The sequence below is a fragment of the Salvelinus sp. IW2-2015 genome, linkage group LG19 (assembly GCF_002910315.2).
Source record: "Salvelinus sp. IW2-2015 linkage group LG19, ASM291031v2, whole genome shotgun sequence".
Classification (NCBI taxonomy): Eukaryota; Metazoa; Chordata; class Actinopteri; order Salmoniformes; family Salmonidae; genus Salvelinus; species Salvelinus sp. IW2-2015.
Genome location: NC_036859.1, coordinates 14412865 through 14427893, shown reverse-complemented (window position 1 = coordinate 14427893; position 15029 = coordinate 14412865). Strand labels below are relative to the sequence as shown.

General features: G+C 44.4%; 2 protein-coding genes across 2 annotated transcripts in view; both read right to left on the bottom strand.

Annotated features, from left to right (window-relative positions):
• Nucleotides 1-5119: 5119 nt before the first annotated feature.
• Nucleotides 5120-7661, bottom strand: LOC111979742 (RING finger protein 11-like). The gene is made up of 3 exons (XM_024010428.2): nucleotides 7055-7661; nucleotides 5735-5904; nucleotides 5120-5461 (listed from the first exon to the last, which is right to left on the bottom strand). Exons 1-3 carry the CDS (start codon nucleotides 7166-7168, stop codon nucleotides 5290-5292), a joined length of 456 nt encoding a protein of 151 aa, XP_023866196.1. The 5' UTR covers nucleotides 7169-7661; the 3' UTR covers nucleotides 5120-5289.
• A 2650-nt stretch (nucleotides 7662-10311) lies between these two features.
• LOC111979599 (voltage-dependent R-type calcium channel subunit alpha-1E-like) overlaps nucleotides 10312-15029 on the bottom strand; it is a 46829-nt gene continuing 42111 nt past the window's right edge. The window contains 3 exon segments of the mRNA XM_024010193.2: nucleotides 10312-12631; nucleotides 12953-13122; nucleotides 13443-13578. Coding sequence (XP_023865961.1) covers nucleotides 12083-12631; nucleotides 12953-13122; nucleotides 13443-13578 — 855 coding nt within the window. The 3' untranslated portion in view covers nucleotides 10312-12082.

Genomic DNA, 15029 nt, shown 5'->3' with positions numbered 1-15029 from the left:
GTGACTTTTACTTGAGTAATTTTCTATTAAGGTATCTTTATTTTTACTCAAGTATGAATTTGGGTACTTTCTCCACCACTGCAAACATAAATACAGAAAATGGTATCATTATAATATAAACTAAACATTTAACGGAAATAATTCACCGCAGCAGCAGTTTCAAACATATATATATATAAAGCGACAAACAAAAAAGGAAATCATAGTGTACGTAAAAACAACCAGAACGTATTTTTGCGCAATGATGTATTGACTGTGGGAGAAGACTGAAAATACAGATAAGTAAGCTAAGTACTTAAGGGCTGTAACGGCGGTCCTCTCTCTCTTCATAAGAAGAGGAGGAGTAGTGATCGAACCAAGGCGCGCGGATTGTGAATACATGATGAAATTTTAATACAAGACAACGAAACAAACTATACTTGAATAAACTAACAAAAATAACAAAACGAAAGTAGACAGACTTAGTACGACGAACTGACATAAAACACGCCAGAACGAACGAACAAGAAAATAGCCTACACATAAATGACGAATGAACAAAAACAAAAGAACAGTCCCGTATTGTGCGACAAAAACACTGACACGGAAGACATCACCCACAACGAACACTGTGACAACGGCCTACCTAAATATGACTCTTAATTAGAGGAACGCCAAACACCTGCCTCTAATTAAGAGCCATACCAGGCAACCAAAAACCAACACAGAAACAGATAACATAGACTGCCCACCAAAACACATGCCCTGACCTAAAACACATACAAAAACAACATAAAACAGGTCAGGACCGTTACAGAACCCCCCCTCAAGGTGCGAACGCCGGGCGCACCAGCACAAAGTCCAGGGGAGGTCTGGGTGGGCAGTTGACCACGGTGGTGCTCCGGCTCTGGACGCTGTCCCACACCACCATAGTCCATCCTAGCTTCCATCTCCCTCTAAGAATGTCCACCCTCCTTTTACCCCACAAAATCTTCTTAGTATCATCACTAATAGAGACAGCACCGAGACAGAGAGATAGATCAAGACAGAGGGATAGATAGAATATAGAGGTAGATCAAGATAGAGAGGGAGATAATGATGAGAGGGGCAACTCCGGACTGAAAGGCAGCTCCGGACAGAGAGACAGCTCTGGACTGAGGGCAGTTCTGGGTAAATAGCCGTTTCTGGCTGAAGGGCAGCTCATGGCTGACTGACGGCTCTCGACGCTCATGGCTGGCTGACGGCTCTCGACGCTCATGGCAGGCTGACGGCTCTCGGACGCTCATGGCTGGCTGACGGCTTCTCGACGCTCATGGCTGGCTGACGGCTCTCGAGCTCATGGCTGGCTGACGGCTCTCGACGCTCATGGCTGGCTGACGGCTCTCGACCGCTCATGGCAGGCTGACGGCTCTCGACGCTCATGGCAGGCTGACGCTCGCTTCGACGCTCATGGCAGGCTGACGGCTCTCGACGCTCATGGCAGGCTGACGGCTCTCGACGCTCATGGCTCTCTGACGGCTCTGGCTGCTCATGGCTCGCTGACGGCTCTGGCTGCTCATGGCTCGCTGACGGCTCTGGCAGCTCATGCTCGCTTGACGGCTCTGGCAGATCCTGTCTGGCTGCGGCTCTGGCAGATCCTGTCTGGTTGACGCTCTGGCAGATCCTGTCTGGTTGGCGGCTCTGGCAGATCCTGTCTGGTTGGCGGCTCTGGCAGATCCTGTCTGGTTGGCGGCTCTGGCAGATCCTGTCTGGTTGGCGGCTCTGGCAGTCCTGTCTGACGGACGGCTCTAGCGGCTCCTGTCTGGCGGGCGGCTCTAGCGGCTCCTGTCTGGCGGACGGCTCTGTAGGCTTATGGCAGACGGGCGGCTTTGCAGGCTCACGGCAGACGCGGCGGCTTTGCAGGCTCATTGCAGACGATGGCTCAGACGGCGCTGGGGAGACGGATGGCTCAGATGGCGCTGGGGGAGCGGATGGCTCAGATGGCGCTGGTGAGACGGATGGCTCAGATGGCGCTGGTGAGACGGATGGCTCAGATGGCGCTGGGGAGACGGATGGCTCAGATGGCGCTGTGAGACGGATGGCTCTGGCCGGATACTGCGCACTGTAGACCTGGTGCGTGGTGCCGGAACTGGAGGCACCTGGCTAAGGATAAGCACCTTCCTACTAGTGCGGGGAGCAGGGACAGGGCACACTGCATCTCAAAGCCCACTCTATACCTGATGCGAGGTACGGCACTGGTGACACCGGGCTGAGGACAAGCACATCAGGATTAGTGGGGGAGAAGATACAGTGTGTTCAGGGCTCTGGAGACGCACAGTGGCTAGTGCGTGGTGCCGGAACTGGAGGCACCGGGCTAGATACACGCACTACAGGAGAGTGCGTGGAGGAGGAACAGGGCTCAGGAGACGCCACTGGTAGCCTAGTGCGTAATGTAGGCACTGTAGGTACTCGTACTAGGCTGGGCGGGGAGGTGGCGTTGGAAATACCGGACGTGCAGGCGTACTGGCTCTCTGAGCATTGAGCCTGCCCAACCTTACCTGGTTGAAGCTCCCGGGTGCCCGACCAGCGGGGAAGTGGAATAACCCGCACCGGGCTATGTAGGCGAACCGGGGAAACCATGGTAAGCAGGTGCCATGTATGCCGGCCCGAGGAGACGCTGGAGACCATACGCGTTGGCGCGCCCTCCTGACACCTGCTCAATACCCAATCTAGCCCTACCAGTGCGGGTGAGAGTGAGAATATACCGTCTCGCACTGGGCTAATCGCAGCTGTATCGATAGTCCACGGAGACTGGACAGTGCGCTCTACTGCGTATACACGGGCGCCTGCTCCGTGAAGTCGTCGCGCTCTCCCACGGATATCAGTCCTAGGGTAAGGGGATCGCAATGGTCATCACGCTACCTGCCTTGGCCCACCAACCTTGAGTCCCCGCCCCCCAATAAATTTTTGGGAGTTACTCAGGCTTTTCGGGCTTCCGTTGAAAGACGCGTCCTCCTCATAATTCCGGATAGCTCCTGCTCTCATCAGTCCTGCTGTCTGCCTCTATGGGCAAGGCGATGGCTCCCTCACCAGGTTTATCTCCCTCCATTGGTGTAGACAACCCCTTTGTCCGCAATATTCGCGATTCCCATGTCCATGGCTCCTTTTTTCCTGTCCCGTTACTGTCCGTTTACCGCTGCTTGGCTCTGGTAATGGTGGTTGATTCTGTACGGTTCGCGGGTCCCTCTCTCCTTCATAAGAATGAGCGAGAGTGAGTTAGTCGAGACCCAAGGCGCAGCGGATTGTCGCATATACATGATGAATCATTTTAATACCAAGACACACAGACACAATAAGCTTTGAACTTGAAGTATAATAACAATACATACAAATACGAAAGAGTGCGTACGTATCACACTTCAGTAGCGTACTCGATACTTGACATCAAATACACTGCTAAGAACCTGCAAGCAAAGTAAATATTGTTTTCGTGCGTTAACAATCATTAAGGAGATCACAACGTCTTACCCAATGAGAGCAAAAACAACCGAACAGTCCGGTTGGTGGCACAAAACACTGACACGGAAGACCAATCACCCACAAACGAACCACTGTGACAACGCCTACTAATATGACTCTTAATTAGGAGGAACGCCAAACACCTGCCTCTAATTAAGAGCCAACCAGGCAAACCCAAAAACGCAACACAGAAACAGATAAACATAGGACATGCCCACCCAAAACACATTGCCCTGGACCTAACACCCATACAAAAACACATTAAAACAGGTCAAGGACCGTTACAAAGGCGAAAAAATTCCACTATTCTTAATGTCTCCCCTTCTCCCAGTCACTTTCACACAAAAACACACACTAGGATCAAGACAAGCAAAACAAAGCAGAGACTCACTCTACTGAATCACACAATTCATGAATGTATATTCAGCTATTGAGCTTTTCTTTAATGTGACAAGTGACCAATGGTAGCATTGATACCATTATCAATATCAATCCTAACTTCTGTGCTGCAAAAATAATAAATAATATTGAAAAGTGCAAGGTTATAGATATATATATATATTAACATAATGCTTCCGTTAATGTCCTATAAGTAAAGTGCAAATCTCGGGATCAGATTTAATGTGTGTGCAAGCATTCCTAACTTCTAGACTGATCCTCCACCACATGCACAAATGAGCCCTTTACATTGGCTGACAGCTATGTTAATCCTCTAAAAGTAAAACATATTAACCTTACACAGGGTGACTGACATACAGCTCATACACTTCTTTAGGCCATTCGGAATGGCAGTGGAGCTATTTCGAATGGTAAATCTGAATGGCAAAACAAAAGCTAATGCATGTAGTATACAGTCTAATAAAGGATGGACTTTGGGTGATTTCTGCACTGTGTATGTGCATACCATAGTTACATTGTTGTAAGCCTAAAGAATACTATGCTCTGTAACTTATTTTACTTTGCAACTGTAACACTAAAACAGGGTAAGCTTCAGTCCATAGAGAGATACCTATTATTACGCCACCATGCCGGCTTTCCTGGGGCTTTTTTACCCTTACTAAGCCATATTCAGAGTGCAGGATTTGGAGACTTTAGAAGACAGATAAGTCATGTCATCGTGTTGCCAGCTGTGGCTTTTAAAGGAATCTGATAGGATACCTCCTGGTGGCCAAATTCAGACTACAGAGAATTATCCAATCCCATTCCCAACTACTAATCATGGTGAACAATTTGCTGGGATGGGATACCACCGAGACCTGCTCAAGTGGAAATGCAGTGTAACAGCCCCCCCCCCCCTCCTTCCCACCATAACATCACCAACCCAGGCCTACTGTATTCAACAGCTGGCTCAGGAACCCAGTCCACCACAGACACACAAACATATTTTGCATGCTTGTCCTCCTATGTCCTCCATGACTCAGCCTGTTCAGTTCAGAGCCAGTTCCAGGTGATGGGTGGATGGGTCAAAGTCTTTTCATTGTTAATCACTAGTGTTCGCATAGTCTCTCTCTCTATGTCATCACCGACCAAGACACCATGCTACTTTTTATCCCAAAGTTAAAAGCGGAGGGGAGGAGGGCAGCGTGTGTATGTATTTGTTGGGGCTGGTGGAGGTGGCGCTGTAAGAAGTCTGTGATGGTTGTAGAATGTGTGTGTGTGTGTGTGTGTGTGTGTGTGTGTGTGTGTGTGTGTGTGTGTGTGTGTGTGTGTGTGTGTGTGTGTGTGTGTGTGTGTGTGTGTGTGTTTGTGTGTGTGTTTGTAGGGGTGCGGCTAGGCGGAGCTCATCATAATGGGGTAGGGTTGTCTTAGGGGTCAGTTGGTCTCGTAGGTGGAAAGCAGGGCAGCATCCACAGGCTCCATGCAGGAGGGGCAGGTGAAGGACCTCATCAGCCAGTCATCTATACAGTCCATGTGGTAAATGTGCATACAGGGCAGGAACCGGATGGGGTCCCCGTACACAAAGTCCATCATACATATCACACACCTAGAAAATGGGTTATATACAATTATGAATAGTAGTTTTGATTAGAGTCTGTCTGTATATTTTTCCTGAGCACATTACCTGACCAGGAAAAACTATGGGCACTAGTTATGTTAAACACACAGTTAAATGTTACAGCTAGGGCCGAAGTTTTACCTAGTTAGGTCACATGATCAGTGATCTTTATCAATAACATCAGAGAATAAAAACAGTGGTAAACTAATTATATCAATATATAATATCAAAGAATAAAAACAGTGGTATGCAGATGCTCACTCTCTGATTTTTTTCTCGGAGCCGTCCCGGCCTCCGTCATAGACGCCCCGGGGAAGATGCTGGATGAGGCCAATACGCTGGGCGATACGGACCTGCTCCTCCTCAGTCAGCTGGGTGGCCAGGCGGGCCTGGCTGGGGGTGGGGTGGTACACCGGCATGTGAGCCTGCTCCTGGAGAAAAGACACACATACAGAGGAGAGTCAATACACATGCCAACTCAACTGGACTGATCGCACAACCCAGTGTTTTATCAATCACTGTATGGGTGAGGTGGGATGGGCACCCCTCCTAGCTCGGTTTCACCCTGCCTATAAGAGTGGCTGGGCTTATATTGGTTTTCAATTGATAAAGTTGTAATAGCAGAATGCACAAGGTGCAATTCTGAAATTGGGCAGTGCATCATCAGTTCCTCTTGTCATGTTAGTCATTGCATACCTTAGAGAGCTATTTCTAACTTGTCAGAAATTTCATGTCAGCTAAAGTTTTTTCATTTAGGCTTTTTAAGCTCATAGATACTGTTGTACTGTTATCCACCCTGCCGTGGATAAAGCAGTTGACAAAAACTGCCCATTATGGACATTCTTGGCAAAAGGAACACTTTTGTGAGATTTAAAAGCATTTGGGCAACAAAAGTGCTGCGTGTGTGTTTTTTCCTTTGTGTAACTGGGTTTGTTAAACTATTGTAATATGAAAACTCAGACCCATAATCAGTTGCAATACCTAGCTATGAAAATAATAATTTTAATGCACTATGGACTCCCGTGTGGCGCAGTAGTCTAAGGCACTGCATAGTCTAAGGTGTCACTACAGTCCCTGGTTCGAATTCAGGCTGTATCACATCTGGCCGTGACTGGGAGTCCCATAGGGCTGAGCACAATTGGCCCTTGTCCAGGTTTGGCCGGGGTAGGCCGCCATTGTAAATAAGAATTCGTGCTTAACTGACTAAAAAAAAAATATATATATATCAAAATATTCAAAACCTATTATTTCCCCTGGTCTTTAAATCTTTCATTCGGACTAATCTGAAGGCAAATTGAAACTATACATTTGACAGCAACTTTAAACTATAACGTTACCGAGCTAGATTAATGAGTCATAAATGGTCTGGAAGAATACAAAAGAAAATACATCAACCAGCTAGCTAAATAATCAGAAAATGTTTTGACCAGATTCCCAAGATGTTAAATGCATTTGACCCCTACCCTGGGTTTTGCATAATTCTGTCAATTATCATAACCCTACTTCACAGCAGTGACTAGCTAACGTTTGTTAGCTAAATAACTAATAAAACTATCTAGCTAAGTTAATATTAAGTCTGACCTGGTAAGGCGGAGGTGGCTCCAAATCCGCGTCTGCGTCCCCATAACTTCCTCTGTCAGACTCGTGAAGCAAAGATATATCGTCCGACGTCGGCGATTTGAGACAATTGCCCATGTCCTCTTCTCAGCCCCTCGTTGTTTAGCTAGCTATAGTAGCTAGCTTGTAAACTTACTATTGTTAGTTTACAACCACATGTATCCTCCACTCGTTACAGAAGTAACGGTATTACACATTAACTACTGTTTAACAACCCATTAAAATATAATATGTCTGTTCATACGAATACTATATCGAGCCCCCAGCAGCTGTCCAAGCTATTCAACATCATCAGACCATCACAGTCAAAACAAAGAGCTAGATAATAACAGTAGCTAACGTTAGCTACTTCGCCTAGCTAGCTAATGTTATCGACATGTTATTCCTAAATGAAAATCACTCATTCCTCGGTCTACGATTTGAAATGTAAAACGTTCGCTTAAAAAGCAACTACCATAACAACATCAAGCGATAGAAAATGAATATTTTGCACAAATATCGACCACTGACTTCGCGAAAAAAATTCACTAATAACTGTCTGGCTAGCAATGTTATCAGAGATCCTGGACAAAATGACAAGATGCTTGTGACTCCGCCCTAACAATGGGATTCGCTGTCCATAGAGCGGAACAGCGGGATGTCAAGCTCCCGCCCATTCCTCTCTGGATTGGTAGATACATCTCGTTATTTGAATATATTTTCAATATTCGATAAGGGTGTTGACGTCAACCGCCTGTATTCAATGGAGAGTGAGATGCTATTCTAGCCTCATGAATATGCATAGATGCCTTGAATTTCAACAGGGACAATTCAATGAATTGTGTTTTTTCTCAGTTTACCAGAATGTCACGTGCATCACACTTATTATCAGTATGCTCATAACAACCTAAGCATTACTTAACTTTTATTAGATCAAATAAGCCTCAGGTATCAAAAAAACTATTAATTTTTTTCTCAACTAAATTCCACCCTCTCTCAAAAACTCCTCACTTGCTTAATAATTAAAGATGCACTATGCAGAAATCGCTCCGCCATTTCTTCAATGCAAAAATTCTAATAGTTCACCTAATTTCAGTTTATGTAACAAAACAATTAAGTATAGTGTAGTGTAGAGTATAGGGTAGAGAATCATTAAGTGCTGATGGTGCCGACAGAGAGGGCTGCCTCGCTTCTAGTCAATAGGAAACTTTGCAGTATTATTTCTTACATTGCTAGCCCAGAAAATCTATATTAGATTTGCGATTATATACACTCTATCGGCAGGATAGTGTTATTTCATACAGCCAGGAAGAACTATTGCTAGTTTGTTTCTTTTTTTCGCGTTGTTCGTAACTTGTTTGGTACATAATGTTGCTGCTACCGTCTCTTATGACCGAAAAGAGCTTCTGGACATCAGAAATGCAATTACTCACCTTTCATGAAGCTGCCAGTTGAGAACTTGTGAGGCGTCTGTTTCTCAAACTAGACACTCAAATGTACTTGTCCTCTTGCTCAGTTGTGCACCGGGGCCTCCCACTCCTCTTTCTATTCTGGTTAGAGCCAGTTTGCGCTGGTCTGTGAAGGGAGTAGTACACAGCGTTGTACGAGATCTTCAGTTTCTTGGCAATTTCTCATATGGAATAACCTTMATTTCTCAGAACAAGAATAGACTGACGAGTTTCAGAAGAACGTTCTTTGTTTCTGGCCATTTTGAGCCTGTAATCGAAGCCACAAATGCTGATGCTCCAGATTTTCAACTAGTCTAAAGGCGGACAGTTTTATTACTTCTTTAATAAGCATAACAGTTTCCAGCTGTGCTAACATAATTGCAAAAGGGGTTTCTAATGATCAATTAGCCTTTTAAAATGATAAACTTGGATTAGCTAACACAACGTGCCATTGGAACACAGGAGTGAAGGTTGCTGATAATGGGCCTCCGTACACCTATGTAGATATTCCATAGAAAATCTGCCAGTTCCAGCTACAATAGTCATTTACAACATTAACCATGTCTACACTGTATTTCTGATCATTTTGATGTTATTTTAATGGACAAAAAATGTGCTTTAATTAATAAACAAGGACATTTCTAAGTGACCCCAAACTTTTGAACGGTAGTGTATATATACTGAACAAAATTATTAACACAACATGTGTTGGTCCCATATTTCATGAGCTGAAATAAAAGTTCCCAGAATTTTTCCAKAAGCACAAAAAGCTTATTTCTCTCAAATGTTGTGCACAAATTTCTTTACATCCCTGTTAGAGAATATTTATCCTTTGCCAAGATAATCCATCCACCTGACAGGAGTGATATATCAAGAAGCTGATTAAACAGCATGATCATTACACAGGTGCACCTTGTGGTGGGAACAACAAAAGGCCATTCTAAAATGTGCAGTTTTGTCACACATCACAATGACACAGATGTCTCAGGTTTTGAGGGAGTGTGCAATTGGCATGCTGACTGCAGGAATGTCCACCAGAGCTGTTGCCAGAGAATTGAATGCTCATTTCTCTACCATAAGCCGTTTTAGAGAACCTCGTGGTGCCCCAGATCCTAATGAGTTAACTGTTACATTCTTAATTTAATCAGGTAACAATTTAACATAGTTAGTTAATTAGATAAATAACAGTCTTCAGATTAATGTTAAAGTCAAGATAGCAGAGCAGCACTTCATCGAGGACATACAGTACCTCTCCCCATCTTAGCAAGCAATGCATCAATATGTTTGACTACTTCAGTTTCAATCTAGGTTACACCAAGCCGTTTAGTCTCCTCAACTTGCTCAATTGCCACATTATTCATTACAAGATTTAGATGAGGTTTAGGGTTTAGCGAGTGATTTGTCCAAATTACAATGCTTTTAGTTTTTTATATATTATGGACCAGCTTATTAATAGCCGCCTATTCTAAAACTGACTGCAGCTCTTTTTTAAGGGTTGCAATGATATCACTTGCTGTGGTAGCTGACATGTATAATGTTGAGTCATCAGTGTACATAGACACACAGGCTTCACTCAAGGCTAATGGTAGGTCATTAGTAAAAATAGAAAACAATAAAGGACCAAGACAGCTGCCTTGATGTATACCACACTGGTTTACGTTAGAGGCTCCCATTAAAGAAAAACCTTATGTGTTATGTTAGATAGGTATCTCTGAATCCACAATATGGCAGATGATGTAAAGCCTCTGACCATTGGTCTAGTCTACCTCAGATATGGAGACAAGCAGCCACATATTGTATGTGCAATTGAGGACACTTTTATTAATATATACAACTATTATACACATATAAACCAAACAACTATTTTGCATTCCAGGACAATTCTCCATGTTTTTTGGTTAACTGAGTTTCACAGAATCATTACCCTTTTTCAGGCAAATAAAACAAATACAAATACCTTAAATTAACATTCCAGAGATATCCTATTCCATCCTTCAAGTGTGTTGTGAGCAGAAAGGGATATTGTCTCTTATAATCCTACAGAAAACATGATATAAATGTACTGTACATTATTAGTAAACCATTCTAAATAACGGGTGAAACCAGGTGTGGAAAACATCTTTCTACATCTGTCGTCAGTAATGGTTCATACAGTATTGACATAAATAATAAAGGAGGAAGATATACAGTTGCAGTGAGTTCTTTGACACATACTGATGATGTTGGAAGCTAATGTAGAAGAGGAGAATGTGGACGGCTACATTGATGAACAACAAAACACTCATGTTCATGATTGCTTCTGTGCCAGTTATTGATTCTGGAAGATGACAAGGAATGAATCCGTCAAATGGTAGAATATTGTAACAACTGAAGAAAAACAGGTACAGTACATGGACAAGATGAAAGTTGGTCCAAGACAGGCAAATGGTCTGCTGGTTTTCCTAGTGACTTAATAAAGGTTCGTTGATGAATTGAAGCCATGTTCTGGGTATAATTCTAGTCATTTGGTTCTCTAGAGTCCAGTTCATAGCAAAGCACTGTCTTTCAAATCACACTGGATATTTAGGCATTCCTTTCTGAAAAATAGTTTATCACATTTCATAACATTGTTGGTTGCTTTCAATTGTCCTGCAAATCGGTAAAAAAATGAAATAAATCATACAGATTCCCAACAGAAGAGTGTGCCATTCACTTCCTGTTTGTATAAAGTGGATAACTGTCCTATTGGTCATTGTTTTATTCCTTTGACATTTTACAACAGGAATTACATAGTTTACGTATGAATAGATAATTACTAAAGAAGTGTGTTCCCTTTGTAGACAGTAAATGGATAGGAAATCTAATGGTGGAGGGTGCAAAAGGTTAAAAAAAATATCTCTACTACATTTCAAAACACATTGCTTTGATCAATTATTGTTTGGGTGTATTTTTTTACAGACATGATTCCATTTTATTAACTTTATAATACGTCAACAGTTAACCTTCTCTATGGCCATGTATCCTACTCAGACAATCAAGTGGTATTGGTGGCATTACAATTTTATGACAAAAATCACATGTATTTACAAAAACCATGGTTTTCAAAGATATTGTTTCTCCTTATTTTGCACATATTCACACACCCCACATACACTGTTAAGAGAAACACAAAATCAATGTCAGAGAAACACCTTCAGAAATGACAATACCTATTGACACATAACGTAATTCTATCCTTTCTATTTATTTMATCTCTTTTCTGTACATCCAAGGCTATTTGAGGTTTATTATTAGTCACTTTCTTTTGTTAGTCAGAATATAAATAAACCACAGTCAAATATTTGTGGGTAGATATTTATTGTACATTTTCTGTGTGACTTTAAAAGGGATCCCACTTGCAGGAAGTGAAAAAATGGATGTTCTTAATTTTTTTCTCCCCTCACATTTTATCAAACATACTGCAATCACACAGGTATGCAGTAGTAATGCAAGAGAGCGACAAATGTCCCTTTTTCTTTTATATTGTAGTACATCTTATACACTAGCACCTTCCTCACCTCTCATCCACCACCACTTCCTCCTCCTCCTAGCAGCGGTCGTCCTCCTCTGTGTCGCTGAGTGGCTCACAGCCTGCAACAGAGACGGTCTGAGCCAGGCGTTTCCGGAAGTGTCCATTGGGGATCTGCCAGCCGCTCCTGGAGCCCCGTCGGGCTGAGCTGAAGCTAGAGCTGGAGGTGGAGCTGACTGTGTTAGCGCGTCCCAGGCTAGTGGCCACCGCCGCTTCGAAAGTCAGTGTCTCCATGAACCCGGAGGGGTCCGGACTGTGCTCGTCCTCCTGCATGGTGAGATAGGGCTCCGACGGGTAGCGACGCAGAGGGGAGCCCTGCTGGTGGTGGTGGCGACGACCCCTTGGCCCGGTCTGTCCCTCTCCCCCTGCCTCTCTGGAGGCCTCCCCCCGCCTCTGGGTCTCTGGGCTGCCCCTGTCGTCATCATCGTCCCCGGAGGGAGGGTGTGTGCGACACACCAGAGGGGAGTAGGAGATGTGTGGATGGGAGCGAGTTGGAGTCTGGGACAGGGGGCGGCGACTAGGGGTACTAGATTCAGAGGTGGGGATGGGGCTGTCGGAGCTGTTACCCTGGACACAGGAGTCGAAACACATTTAATACAGACGTCTGATTGCCTTTTTTAAAAGTGTCTATTGTGTAATGTGGGTATGTGTTTGTCGTCTACTTTGTCTCAACCAGAGTTTACACCAGAGCTTTGCCCTGTGAGTCAATCCACGCTCTGTGTGTGTGTGTGTGTGTGTGTGTGTGTGTGTGTGGGTGTGTGTGTGTGTGTGTGTGGTGTAGTGTTGTGTGTGTGTTGTTGTGTTGTATTGTAGTGCTGTTTGTGTGGTGCTGTGTGTGTGTGTGTGTGTGTGTGTGTGTGTGTGTGTGTGTGTGTGTGTGTGGCCTACCTGTTTGTCCAGGGGGTGTGTGCGCTCTCGGCTAGGGGAGCATGAGGGCTGCAGACTCCTCTCCTCAGAGTTACAGCGGGATGTGTCTGGGGAGAGGAGGTGGCGGCGCTCTTTGGACCTCCCGCGCTCCTTCTCCGTGTCCAACTGCCTCTTTCTTTCTGACCGGGAGACTGGAGGAGGACGAGGAAGACCATGGAAAGGAGCACAGAGAGGGAAAGCAAGATAAAAATATATAGATTTTTTTTAACACTGTAGATCATTAAAAAGTATGTTGACAGGTAGATCATTGATGCACTTAGGATAAAAGAAAAGGAAAAGTGGCACTTGTATATAGGATAAAGACATAAGAAAATAAAGGGAAAATGTAGGGAAGAGAACTTGACATATTAACACATGCAAACAATAACCACACAGTAACATCCCTCATCATGCCAGTAGGAGAGATAAGAGGAGAGGTCACGTGAGTGGAAATTGGAGAGTGGAGACTGACCGGCAGCCTTGTAGCTCTTGTGGCGTGGTCTGTACAGTCTATCGGGACTCTTCTTCTCCTCCTGCCACAGTCCATTAACCCTCTGGTCAGCCACAGTAGACGAGGACCGCTTAATGGAGCCACTGGCCATGTCCGTCTGCACGCACACACACACAGAGGGAGACACAAATAAATACCCACATGTACCATAAAATAGGTTTTGTTATTTTCAAAGGTAATTCATCCATCTGTCGATCCGTGCAGCATTCTCTGTTTTTAATCCATATCCATGCTCACTATTCCAGGAAATTAACAGGTCAACTAGGATGCTTGAACCTCTTCATTTTACTCTTCAACTCATTGTTTAGCGCAAGACAGAGACAAAACATACCAGTAACCCAGGATTAATCAAACACCATTCTGAAACGCTAGCATTCCTTTGAAACATCCATGTTGATTATCCCTCTCCAGAAACCCAGCAGCAAACAGAAGATCCATAAACCCATTTTTCTCTCCAAATGGCACAACCAGTGTAGCCCTTCTGGCCCCTGGAGGAGTCAGTGTGGTCAGAGGGCAGTACCTGTGGCTCTACAGCCAGACGGGGCATAGAGGAGGCCCGTACACACAGCCCCTTGCCAAACGGGAGTGCCAGTGAGTCAGGAATCAACCCACTGAACTCCCCTGCACTCACCTATATGAGACCAGAGACAGAGAGAGGGACGAGGGGAAAGATAGAGTACAGTACAGATCAGGCTGGTCAATTTAATACCGGGACTAACTGCCTTATGGGATTCCAGCCAAGGAGGGTTTCGGCCAATGTTACATCGTAATAATTTGGGAGAAAACTTAAGCCATTCCATCATCACCAACCAATCAGAAGCCATTCCAGCCAAAGAGCCACAGATTAACAACCAATGACAACAAGGAGACTGACCCCAGAAGGATTGGGTAAAACAGGAGTAGGAGAAAGAGTCAGAGGGCGTAAGGAGATGGCGACATAAGCACATCGCTACGACAATAAATGAGAAGAGAGAGGACAGAACAACTATCGGGCTGTTGTTACACATACACTCATGCAAGTTCAGATCTGGATGCACCAAACATACTGAGCCAGACAAGTTCACCTGCTTTAAAGCCAGTCATGTTACTCCCCAGTGAAAATATACATAGAAGAAGGCAAACACTAACAGATTCCTATAGGGCAAAAAGTACACTGCAGACCAGTTCAACCAAACAGCATAGAAACAGTACAGTGAGCACTGAGAATGACAACATCTCCTTTCAAACCTCCACTAACCGGACTACAACTTGGCAAGGACAGAAACACCTTGAAACATCAATGCTGTGCTCTGTAATGCACTACTAGTATCTTCATTCAACCATTACTAGGGACAGTTGTTTTAAAAAAAATGTTTTTTTCTTTGACCGGTATTTCCAGCATTATCCACTAGGTTTGCTGCAGGTAGAAAATCCTAGGAAATCTTCTTTAATTGACACAAGTTGTCTCCAATCAATCAATCAATGTCTGGTTGCACTTGAGTGTTTGGTGGGGGGATCGCCTAAGCCAGGGGAGGCGTAGCTCTTCGAATCTTAATCAACAGCCTGTTA

Excerpts from the sequence above, each read along its gene's own strand:
- LOC111979742 (XM_024010428.2), bottom strand. The coding sequence starts at position 7,168 with ATGGGCAATTGTCTCAAATCGCCGACGTCGGACGATATATCTTTGCTT. Across the intron at positions 5,905-7,054 it reads AGCCACCTCCGCCTTACCAG|GAGCAGGCTCACATGCCGGT; the intron begins GTCAGACTTAAT and ends TCTTTTCTCCAG. Across the intron at positions 5,462-5,734 it reads TCCGAGAAAAAAATCAGAGA|GTGTGTGATATGTATGATGG; the intron begins GTGAGCATCTGC and ends CCCATTTTCTAG.